The sequence below is a fragment of the Glycine soja genome, chromosome 7 (genome assembly GCF_004193775.1).
Source record: "Glycine soja cultivar W05 chromosome 7, ASM419377v2, whole genome shotgun sequence".
In the NCBI taxonomy this organism is placed as follows: Eukaryota; Viridiplantae; Streptophyta; class Magnoliopsida; order Fabales; family Fabaceae; genus Glycine; species Glycine soja.
In genome coordinates, this window is record NC_041008.1 from 13,396,174 (window position 1) to 13,408,287 (window position 12,114).

Consider the following 12,114-nt stretch of genomic DNA (forward strand, 5'->3'; position numbering starts at 1 on the left):
GAAAATTTTAAGTATTATGTATATATTTTTTTAAAATTAAGAATATTAATTACTAATTTTTTTCATCAGGTTATTATTATAAAATCAAATATACCAAATACGATAGTTCATTAAAGTAACTTATCAAATATTTCCTTATAAATTATATATTTCATATTTATATATTAATATTTAAATAAAAAAATAGAAAAAAAATATTAAATGGTTAACTTAACTCTAAGAGCATTAAAAATACGAGTCTAGTTTTATAACACATCATGGTAATAATGGTTCTAAATAAAAAAAAAATCATAATAATGATGTGAGTAAATTTCTCACTCATGTATAATCAATATGAAGTAAAGGGGGAAATAAAGGTTACATAAAATCATAACAAAGACTATTGTTAAAGAAGAAGAAGAAGAAGATTGTTAGAACTACAAATGAGAGTGGTAAACTTTTTAAGGGAATTAGGGGTTGGAATGCCCCTAAACTAACTAGGTTACTGTGTTGGAAAGTGGGTCAAGTTTGATCGATGAAATTTATCATTTAGTAATATAATATTTAGCATATTATTATATAAACATTTCAACAAAAAAGTAATATTAATTTTTATGATTATATATGTTACTATAAATTATAAAATATATATTTTTATAAATAAAGATGTAAAATGGTAATATATAATATAAATAAAAGAATAGTTAATATAAAAAACATTCAATAAAGAGTGAGAGCAATGAAGAAGGAAAAAATGAAAAAGAAAAGGAAGAAAAAATGTGAGAAAAGAAATGACTAAGAACATTTTTAGTGGTAGATTTCAAATTGAGATCTTAGACTACTTTTTGGTTATTGAAGATCTCAAGATCTTTATAATTTTTTTAGTAATAGATCTCAAATTGGAATTTTAGACTATTTATTAGTGGATATTACATCACATAGGATTGAAGATCTCTAAAGACCTTCATTGTTTTTTTCTTTAAGGTTAGATCTCATCTTGGAATCTTAGATAACTTTTTAATAAGTCATATATGGATTCCACTTTTAAATATTTAATAAATTAAATATAATTAAGTGACCGTTGGTTTTTTTTTCCTCCTCTCCCTCCCTTTCACTAATTGGCTTTTTTTCCTCCTTCCTCTCTCCTCATCTTATAAGGTGCTTATTCTTCCCCCTTTCCCTCCATCACGACCCCCCTTCCCCTTTCCGGAACTCTGTCGCGATCCCCCTCCGCCAGTATGTCTAATTTTTGTTTGTTTACCTTTGCTGTTTTTTTGGTCGGTTTATTTTGTTTTCTTCTTTTTCTTCATCTCCTTTTGTTTGTTTTTTTGGTTTGTTCCCCTTCTGTTGGTCCGCATTTTGCTTTTAGAGAGAGAGTAAATTTTTTTTAAACAATGTGTCAATCTTCATGGTTCTTGTATAAAAACTCATTCTTCATGCTAGAGATATGTCTAATTCCTTTATTGGGAGATCTAGTGAAACCAGATCTTGAGTTTAAGATCCTTGCTTAAGATCTGATACTAAAAATGCTCTAAGGAGTATGTGGGAGTGAGAGAGAAGAAGAAGAAAAAGAAAAGAAAGCATGAGATGAAAGAGGAAAAAAATGAGGAAGAGTAAAATGGTGACATATGACAACAAAAATGGTTGCACTTGTGTAGGAGAACTTACTTTTTATAGATAGTTAATAGAATAGAAGATAAGGACCTTATTTATATGACACCAAAAAGTTAAGCAATAAGATATATATTTTTAAAATTAATTAATTTATATTTAGAATTATAATCATAAATTCAATCAAGAAGATTTAGGTCGGTTAACTAAGTAAGGGTGCATATGTTGTTGGAAACTCCTTGACATTATCTTTAATTCCCACAAATGAAAAAGAATCATGGACTCACATATATGGTGTTACATGCTCTTTAGATTTCAATTCATCCATCTTGGGGAATGACTTTTTTTTTTTTTTTTGGGAATGACTCAATAGTTGTTTCCACATATCTTGTGTTATAACAATTTGACACTAATTGGTAATTATTTTGTTGTTGTTGTAATTATTGTGTTTTTTTACCTTATTTTTTAACACTAAAGAATAAAAATGTAAGATGAGTCATAAATGCAAAAATGAAAATATATTTTCTCTCTATATAAAATAATGAGATGATAGATTATGTACTAATCATGTAAAATACAAATTATAATTTATAATAAATTTATTAAATTTTATAATAATTACTCACGTGATTAAATCAATGATAATTTCTGATTGATTGACAATTTACATTATTAATATATAATCATTAAACTCTAAAGTAATTTACTCATATGAGTCCAAATAAGTTATACATTTTTAAAATTTATTAAAAAAACAAAATCACACTTCATTTTCTAACAATATACAATGAAAAAATAAAATAAATAAAAAATAAATTATATACCAATAATGTAAAGTAATATCATATGATATGATAATTTTTTTCTTCTGCTGTAATTATCTTAAAAAAGTCATATTAATAATTAATTTTATTCACGTTATATCAGTTTTTACACCAACACTATATAATTATTGTTTTTTATTACATGACTTTACATAATTTTTAAACTTAAATAAGCATATATATTTCGAATTTTGAAAATATCTATAACTATTTTGGTGTACTCATGAATAATTTTACTTTAAATTACTTCTTAAATTTCAAATTGTTGTTCTAACTTATATTAACTTCTCATTATTTTTATATTATTATTTGATATTTTTTATTAACTGTATTTAATTTTTATTATTAAAAAAAATAAAAAACACGGACTATTTTTCTTCCCCTACTAAATACAATGGTCACAGTTTTATGACACTTCATCGTATGATATATCTTCTGATGACACAAATGTCACGTTGACAAAGATACCAGATCCACACAAGCCAGAAAAACAACAATATCAAGTTCCAAACTAAACAATCAAACAAATAAATACCATTTAATTTAATGCAATTCACATATTGTTTTTGATGTATAAAAATAAAAGAGAGAAAAACAAGGGGATGTGAATAGGTGTCACAGAATCCGCAACCCTACGATCTCCTGAAAAACCTATTTCTTCTTTTGACCCTTCTCTCACTGCTCAGTTTGTTACCTCTTTCTCTCTCTAAAAAATATTTCTCACTCCTAAAAATTCTGGTTTCTGGTTACCCTCTCAGTCTCTCTTCTCTTCTTCTCCCCCCTCCTCTCTTCTTTTTTTTTTTTTCTTTTATTTTTTTCTTAATTTTTTTTCTCTCTCACAAAACAAAACCCTACCCACACTCCCACTCTCTTCAGCCTCTGTTCCCTGAAAATTTGCGTCTGTTTACCATTCTGCCCCCTTTTTCCGCGTCGCAATATTTGGTTTTTTCGGTTATTGAGAGCATTTCGATGGTTTCGCGGATCTGCAAGTTTGGTTCTGTCAGCAAAAATTGAAAGAGAGATTCGGTTTCAGTTTCTCTCTGTTTTTTCTTCTGTTTTCGTTTCTTTGTTTGTGAAAACTGTGTTGTTGTTGTGAAAGGGATTGGGATATATGTCCTTCAATCAATCGAAGTCGGAGAATAACGATGCGGTTTATGGAAAACCCGGGCGATCCTCCAGCTTCAATCAGCAGAGGGGCTCCTACGGCAGGGGTGGCGGGACCGCGCCGACGAGCAATTCACTCTCCTCTAGCCGGAGGTCAGTTAGGGTTTGCCAATTTGTGTCTGTAGTTTTGTTTTTATAACTGAATTTTGAATCCTTGATTGATGTTTTCGGAATAATGTTGACGGTGTGGATTGGGATTTTATTTTGTTTATGGAATTTGGAATTTTGGATGTGTTTTATGGAGTAAAGTGTGGTGGTAATTTGTTGTAATGGATAAAAAGAATCAAGTGTTGGCATTGTGATTGTGATAAAAATGTTTAACAAATTATAATCAATTGTTGTTTGTAGAGTAGTGTTGGGATTGTTTTTTGGAACTTGGATGCGTTTTAGAGTGCGAAGTCTAGTGTTATGATGAAAGAAAGGAATAACTGTTATTGTGATTAAATGTATGACAAATGATAATTAATTATTGTTTTTAGAATAGTGTTGAAGGATGTAGATTGGGATTCTTCTTTTTTTTTTTGGGAAATTGGATGTGTTTTGTAGTGTGTAGTGTTAATGTGTTATAATATGGATAAAAAGAATTAAGTGTTGGCATTGTGATTGTGATAAAATGTAACAAATTATAATCAATTATTGTTTGTAGATTAGTGTTTAAGGGTGTGGAGTGGGAATCTTTTTTTATTTTTATTTTTTGAATTTGGATGCCTTTTAGAGTATGTAGTGTAGTGTTATGATGGATGAAAGGAGTTAAATGTTGACATTGTGACTGTGATAAATATAGCAAATTATAATTAATTATTGTTTGTAGAATAAAGTTGAAAGGTATAGATTGATTTTTTGGTTGGGAATTTGGATGCGTTTGAGTGTAAAGTCTAGTGCTATGATGGATGAAAATAATAAAGTGTTGACATTATTATTGTGATAAAATATGTAACAAATTGGAATTATTTATTGTTTGTAGAATAATGTTGAAGGGTGTAGATTGGGAATTCTTTTTTGTTGATTTTGTGGAATTTGGATGCATTTTATATCGAAAATATGTAACAAATCTTTTTTAAATTAAAGAGTTGTCAAATTCTCGTTTTTGTGACATGTGGCTTGATGATTTGTTATTTGTAAATTATTTTTTCCCACACCATCATGAGTAGTGTTTTTTATTAGAATTTTTTTCTTCCTTATTGTTTTATTGACTCCGTGTGTTGCTTGTTCTAGTTTCAACAAGAAGTCTAATAATGCACAAGGTGGGCAATCTAGGGTAAACCCCCCTGGGCATTCAACAGAGTTCAATAGTGCATCTACTGCCCGAACCATTAACAATGGTACCCATGTACAGCCACAATTACATGGTAAGCTTTAGGAAGAATATTTATTTATTTTTTGAAAAAAAATGTGATTCTTCTCTTCATTGCTTTTTAGTGTCTGGTTATGTTCAGTAGGATTTGTGGAAGATCCTTCCCTCTTTATTATGGAAGAATCTACTGATGTTGAGGTGATCGAATGTTTGGTAAATTATTGTTGTCTTTTTTTATGGAGTTCATTCATTTATGTTGTATGATAGGAGCATCAGATGGGCCAGGTACAAAGTCATCTGAATCATCAGCTGCACATACGAGTGCTGGAATTCTTCCAAAAGCTCCAACTTCTCTACAGCCCCCCTTGATTTCTGATCCAGTCCCTCCCTCAAGCCCTGCCAAGGGTATGTTAGTCCTGTAGGTCTTTGTTGTGTATATTAGATGTGATTGTGATTAGCAACTCTTGTAGCTTGGGTCATAGTAAATAGTCTTCTTAGAAAACAATTTTCCTTATTATTGGCAATTAGTTGTGTGTTGTGAGACTTGAGTAATCTGAATATTTATTTCTGTCCCAGGAGATGCGTCTAAGGCATTCCCTTTTCAATTTGGATCCATTGCTCCTGGCTTTGTTAATGGGATGGCAGTAAGTTTCTTGGATAATAATTGATTAATGTCTGGCACATTACATATTTTGTGGAACTTTAGGGTGAGTAATTGATCATGTTCTTGTTCTTGTATGCAGATTCCTGCTCGTACAAGTTCAGCCCCTCCTAATATAGATGAGCAGAAGCGTGATCAGGTATGCAATTTATTCTTTTTCACCTCTTTTTCCTTTATGTTTGCACTATCATACAGAGAGGTACAGCCACTACCCACCCCTTCCAAGCTAAAGATAATTTTTCTTAGATTCTATTGTAGGAACACAAACTGGTTTAGATTTTAGACATAGAATCTGAGAAAGGAATGCTGTTATGCTTTTTGTATGTCTAATTGATATTGATATTATTAGAGATATTAGTATTCACTAATTGAAGTTGAACTTGTTTTATGTATTTTCATACTAATGAAAGTTTTTGTTTGATTTATAATTCGTTAACTTTCAGGCTCTTCACGACTCTTACAAATCTGTGCCTTCGGTGCCAATTCCTCTTGTTCCAAAGCAGCAACAACCACCTAGGAAGGATGCTGGTGTCACTGAGCAATCTAATGCTGGGGACAGCCGGGAGACTCATAATGGGGGTACTAAGGCAAAAAAGGATCCTCAGGTATCAGCTTTGACACCGGCAAGCCATATGCCAAAGCCCTCTGTTCCTGTAACTGGGATTCCAATGCCAACTCCATATCACCAGTCACAGGCTCCTTTACAGTTTGGCAGTGCTAATCCACAGATTCAATCTCACGGTATGTCAACAGCATCCCTCCAGATGCCTATACCAATGCCTTTACCAATTGGCAATGCTACACAGGTGCAACGACCAGTTTTTGTTCCAGGTCTTCAACCACATCCAATGCATCCTCGGGGAATCATGCATCAAGGCCAAAACATGAGTTTTGCTCCTCAAATGGGTCATCAGTTGCCCCATCAATTAGGCAGCATGGGCATTGGCATCGGTCCTCAATATCCCCAGCAGCAAGGTGGAAAATTTGCTGCTCCTCGAAAAACTACTGTAAAGATAACTCATCCTGAGACACATGAAGAGCTGAGGCTTGATAAAAGGACAGATGCATGTTCAGATGGTGGGTCATCTGGTGCTAGGTCACATCCTAACATACCTTCTCTATCACCTGTTAAATCTTTTCCAGCTTCTCATCCTGTGAACTATTATTCTTCCAGCTCATATAATACCAATTCTCCCTATTATCCATCTAGTTCTATTCCATTAACAAGTAGCCCGATCTCTCCTAATTCTCAGCCACCGATATTTAATTATCCTGTGAACCATGGTCCACAAGGTGCAAATTTCATGAATTCGTCATCACTTGGTTCCCCACCTATTAGTAAAGCTAGCACTCCAACAGGGGTTGCATCTCTGGCCATTAAGCCAAGTGGTACGTCTGCTAATGTGGACTCATCATTGTCCAATTCCAGTATTTCTGATGTTCAAAATACAGAATCCCCTAGTTCAACAGCATCTTGTGATGCTAGCTCCTCTGTGCTGCAAAAAGGGTCTGAAACTTGTTCAGAAATCTCCTTACCACAGTACAAGTTGTCTAGTGATTCTGTCCCAGTTGTGGATAATAATGAAGGCGGGAGGGAATCTCTTAGTAGGTCCAACTCTTTGAAGGATAAGAAACCAGGGAAGAAAGGTCAATTATCACACCATCAGGTATTGAGTGAATTATTATTCAGATACACACACTTGAACATAGTGGATGTACTTTTTAGTATGCATGTGATCTTTGTGTGCTTGAGTATAATGAGTACTTTATGTCTTTTCCCACAGGTTTCTGTACAATCTCCCACAGCGGATAATGTGCCTTTTTGTGCTGTTGACCATGGAATATATGATACCGGAGTTTCCAAACCTGTAGGAACTAAAACAAACCATTCTGCAGAACTTACCACTGAAGATCTTCCAACATCTAATACAATACCTAGTAGCACTTCTACTGCTGTTGAAGTGAAAACCAATGGGTCTGCAGAAGTTGTTGCTTGTGTTTCAGCTGAAGGATCTTGTGCACAAACTGTTGACAGAGTGCACAATAATAATCCTGATAAGATAGATAAATTATTTGAAGGTAAACAACCAAAGAAAGCATTGTGATTAAAGCATTATGATAAAAGTGATGAGCCATCATCTCCTGAAGGATACAGACCAAACATTTACTTTAATGGAACAGAAATTAAACTAACTGAAAAAGATGCTGCAATTGTAAGAACTGAGGTCTTAACCTTGAAAATTATATAACAGGAATACAGGATGAATCTGCAAGTTATAATGCAAAATGTGTAATAGGTGATAATTTAGGCACGTGTACTACTACCACATTGCATTATTCTAGAGATGTCTCTTTTAGCAGAAATGATGGTGTAGTTACTGATGGATTTGTTTCAGGAAAATTTGGCATATCAGATCTGCAGTCTGCTGATCTTCCAGAAACAACATCAAAGCATGTCAAGGATGGGTCAGAGAATACTGGCGATGAGTCAAGTACCAAGGATAGACCAATTATAGAACCAAATAAAGCGAAAACTACATCTAAAGGGAAGAAGAAAAGAAGAGAGATACTTCAGAAAGCAGATGCTGCTGGGTCAACGTCTGATCTTTATAATGCATACAAGGGACCTGAGGAAAAGAAAGAAGCTGTCTTAAGTTCTGAGAGCACAGAAAGTGCTACCACCACCACTTTGAAGCAGTTGCCAAAAGATGCTGCTCAGTCAGATGCTTTAGCAAGTGAAAAATGTAGTCACAGTAAAGCTGAACTCGATGACTGGGAGGATGCTGCTGACATGTCTACCCCCAAACTGGAGGTTCATGATAAATCTCAACAAGTTGGTGATGGAAGTGGAAGTACAGCCAAAAAGTATTCACGTGATTTCCTTCTGAAATTTGCAGATCAGTGCACTGATCTTCCTGAAGGTTTTAAAGTCACCGCAGACATTGAAGCTTTGATGAGTGGCAATATTGGTAGTTCTCATGTTTTTGAGCGTGATTCACATCCTAGTCCTGGAAGAATTGTAGATAGACCCGGTGGGATGTCTCGGATGGATCGCCGTGGGGATGTGGTAATGGAGGATGACAGATGGAGTAGAGTTTCTGGTGCTTTTCGTTCTGGACGTGGTTTGGATGGCATTGGAGGTAATGTGGGATTTCGATCTGGCCAAGGAGGGAATTTTGGTGTCTTAAGGAACTCTCGTGCACAGACACCACCACAATATGTTGGAGGGATCCTTTCTGGGCCAATGCAATCGGTGGGAAATCATGGTGGAAGAAATAACCCTGATGGGGAGAGGTGGCAGCGTTCTGCTAGCTTCCAGCAGAGGGGTTTAATTCCTTCTCCTACCCAAACTCCTTTACAGATGATGCACAAAGCTGAGAATAAGTATGAAGTGGGTAAAGCATCAGATGTGGAAGAGGTAAAGCAGAGGCAGTTGAAGGCTATCTTGAACAAACTAACTCCGCAGAATTTTGATAGACTTTTTGAACAGGTGAAAGCAGTTAATATTGACAATGCAGTCACCCTCACTGGTGTCATCTCACAAATCTTTGAGAAGGCTCTGATGGAACCTACCTTTTGTGAAATGTATGCCAACTTCTGTTTGCATCTGGCTTCTGAGTTGCCTGATTTTAGTGAGGACAATGAAAAGATAACTTTTAAAAGGTTATTATTAAACAAGTGCCAGGAGGAATTTGAGAGGGGTGAAAGAGAAGAAGAAGCAGCAAATAAGGCTGACGAGGGTGAGGTTAAGCAGTCTGCTGAGGAAAGGGAAGAAAGAAGAGTTAAGGCAAGAAGACGCATGTTGGGAAACATCAGATTGATTGGAGAACTATATAAGAAGAAAATGTTGACGGAGAGGATAATGCATGAGTGTATCAAGAAGTTACTGGGTCAGTATCAGGATCCATATGAAGAAGACATTGAAGCTTTGTGCAAGCTAATGAGTACTATTGGGGAGATGATTGATCATCCAAAAGCCAAGGAACATATGGATGCATATTTTGAAAGGATGAAATTATTATCAAACAACATGAATTTATCTTCTAGGGTGAGGTTCATGTTGAAAGATTCCATTGATTTGAGAAAGAATAAATGGCAACAAAGGAGGAAAGTAGAAGGTCCAAAGAAGATTGAGGAGGTACACAGGGATGCCGCTCAGGAGAGGCAGGCCCAAGCTGGTAGGTCAGGTCGTGGTCTTGGCAACAATCAATCAGCTAGACGGAATCCCATGGATTTTGGTCCACGAGGATCTTCTATGCTGTCTTCTCCCAATTCTCAAATGGGTGGACTGCGTGGTCTTCCTACTCAAGTTCGTGGGTATGGTGCTTTTCAGGATGCTCGATTTGAGGAACGACAATCTTATGAGGCTAGGACCTTGGCAGTTCCATTGCCTCAAAGACCCTCAGGAGATGATTCTATAAACTTGGGGCCCCAAGGTGGTCTTGCTAGGGGAATGTCTACGAGAGGATCAACAGCAATTTCCAATTTACCAATATCTGATGTGCTTCCTGTCCATGGAGACTCTCATAGAATGAATACAGGTCTTAATGGTCACAGCAATTTATCAGAGCGCACACCATATAGCTCAAGGGAGGATCATGTTTCAAGATATGGTACTGATAGGTCTTCAGGGCCATCTGCTTATGATCAATCAAGTGCTCCAGAGCATAATGTAAACCATGGCAACAGAGGCTTGAGGAGTGAAGATCGGAATCTTGAACCTCTTGCTCATTTGCAAGGGTCAATAGTCTCTCAGAATGCTTCTTCAGAGAAGATTTGGCCAGAAGAACGACTGAGGGACATGTCCTTGTCAGCAATAAGGGAATACTACAGGTAATGTTTTTCTGTGGTACTTTTATCATCCTGGTTACAGCTTTTGTGACCTTACTGCACACATCATCCTTTAAGTAAAATCATCTGTATATAAGAATTTTTCAATTTTTCTGGTGAATATCATAGTAGCAGTTGGAGTGAGATACTGAATCATCCCATGTTTTTGCTGGATTTAGAAAGGAGATTATGTGAAGCTTCTTCTGCTCCTACGTCAAATTCAGGATTTTTTTTTTTGTGCAACTTTGTCATGATTGAATTTTATATGTTATGCTTGTAGTATTCTATTTTTTTTTATTGGCCAATGTTAATTGTTAGTTTGTAGTATTCTATTAGCCAAGTTAGATTCACAATGTATGCTGATGTGTTTTATTTTTTCCCCTTTTTTTGAATTTATACTGATGAATTTGTTTTCCTGTTTTCTTGTCATTTAATCATCTGAGTGAAATATATGCAATTTTCAGTGCTAGAGATGAGAACGAACTTGCTTTATGTGTCAAAGATTTGAACTCTCCGAGCTTCCATCCTTCCATGGTTTCTCTATGGGTCACGGATTCATTTGAGAGAAAGGACGCAGAAAGAGATCTTTTGGCCAAACTACTTGTCAACCTTGTGAAATCTCAGCATGGCACTTTGAATCAAGACCAGCTCATCAAAGGGTAAGATTTATTTAACCATATAGTGACTAGCAGAGAGAATTCATTTATTGTGAAGACAAAGGTCATATTATTCATTCCTTTGTATGTTGGATAGGTTTGAATCTGTTCTCAGTACATTGGAGGATGCTGTTAATGATGCCCCCAGAGCAGCAGAGTTTCTTGGCCGAATTTTTGCGATAGCCATAACAGAGAGTGTAGTTACTTTGAAGGACATTGGGCAGTTAATACATGATGGTGGAGAGGAGCCAGGTAGTCTCTTAGAAGTTGGACTTGCAGCTGATGTTCTGGGAAGCACGTTGGAGGTAATTCAAAGCGAGAAGGGGGATGCGGTTCTAAACAAGATCTGTTCAGGCTCTAACTTGAGGTTGGAAACTTTCCGGCCACCTAATGCTAAAACATCAAGGAAGTTGGAAAAATTTATTTAGATGGTAGTGACGCTCATTGTATTTTTTATTTTTTTTTGTAGAGGGTAAAAATTAGTTGGCTCGTGCTTTTTTGGGGGTAGTACTCAATTTTGCAGAGAATGGTTTTCTCTGTGAGATGGGTCGGTAGAGTTTTATCTATGGGATTTTCTTTGTTTTAAATTATTTTTCGGACATCAGAAATTTTAGGCGTTTTTGCTATGCCTGCTTGATGACCTTTACATATTTCTTTGTAGATATAAAAGGTTCAATGAGCGTCAAGAATATTATTTTCATATCGTCTTTGGTTGTTTTTCATTAATGTTCAAAAAATGAAAAGCAATAGAGAAAATAAGAGAAAGTAGTTTTATGTTAATATAAAATATTTTGTACCGTGATAATTAAAACTCGGTATAATTTTTACTTGGTAATAGGTTTTGTGGGGCGAAAGAAAGCAAAATTGCCAATTAAGTTATGATCGAAGTCTCTTTTATGCGATCAGCTTTTAGTAGTTATCCTAACTGTCAACATCACAAAATTGCACTATTAATTCAATTTTGGAATCATGGAATGCTCCAAATATAATTTTTAATTTAAATATTATTTTTAAAAATAAATCCCTGTTATGAAAGGAAGGTTTCACTTGGACTTTTGTCCCCTTGATTAAATGAAACGTAGAAGGTATGCTTAT

General features: G+C 35.0%; 1 protein-coding gene across 2 annotated transcripts; it reads left to right on the top strand.

Moving 5' to 3' along the window:
- Positions 1 to 3,051: 3,051 nt before the first annotated feature.
- LOC114418799 (eukaryotic translation initiation factor 4G-like) lies at positions 3,052 to 11,719 on the top strand. 2 transcript variants are annotated; one of them, XM_028384313.1, is made up of 10 exons: positions 3,052 to 3,671; positions 4,794 to 4,927; positions 5,140 to 5,277; positions 5,449 to 5,516; positions 5,616 to 5,672; positions 5,977 to 7,200; positions 7,318 to 7,612; positions 7,930 to 10,366; positions 10,828 to 11,022; positions 11,117 to 11,719. In XM_028384313.1, the coding sequence occupies exons 1-10, from the start codon at positions 3,526 to 3,528 to the stop codon at positions 11,445 to 11,447; spliced, it is 5,025 nt and encodes a 1,674-aa protein (XP_028240114.1). In that variant the 5' UTR covers positions 3,052 to 3,525; the 3' UTR covers positions 11,448 to 11,719. The 2 variants fall into 2 exon arrangements, with proteins under 2 accessions (XP_028240114.1, XP_028240115.1); XM_028384314.1 differs by having other exon boundaries at positions 5,149 to 5,277.
- The last annotated feature ends 395 nt before the right edge of the window (positions 11,720 to 12,114 follow it).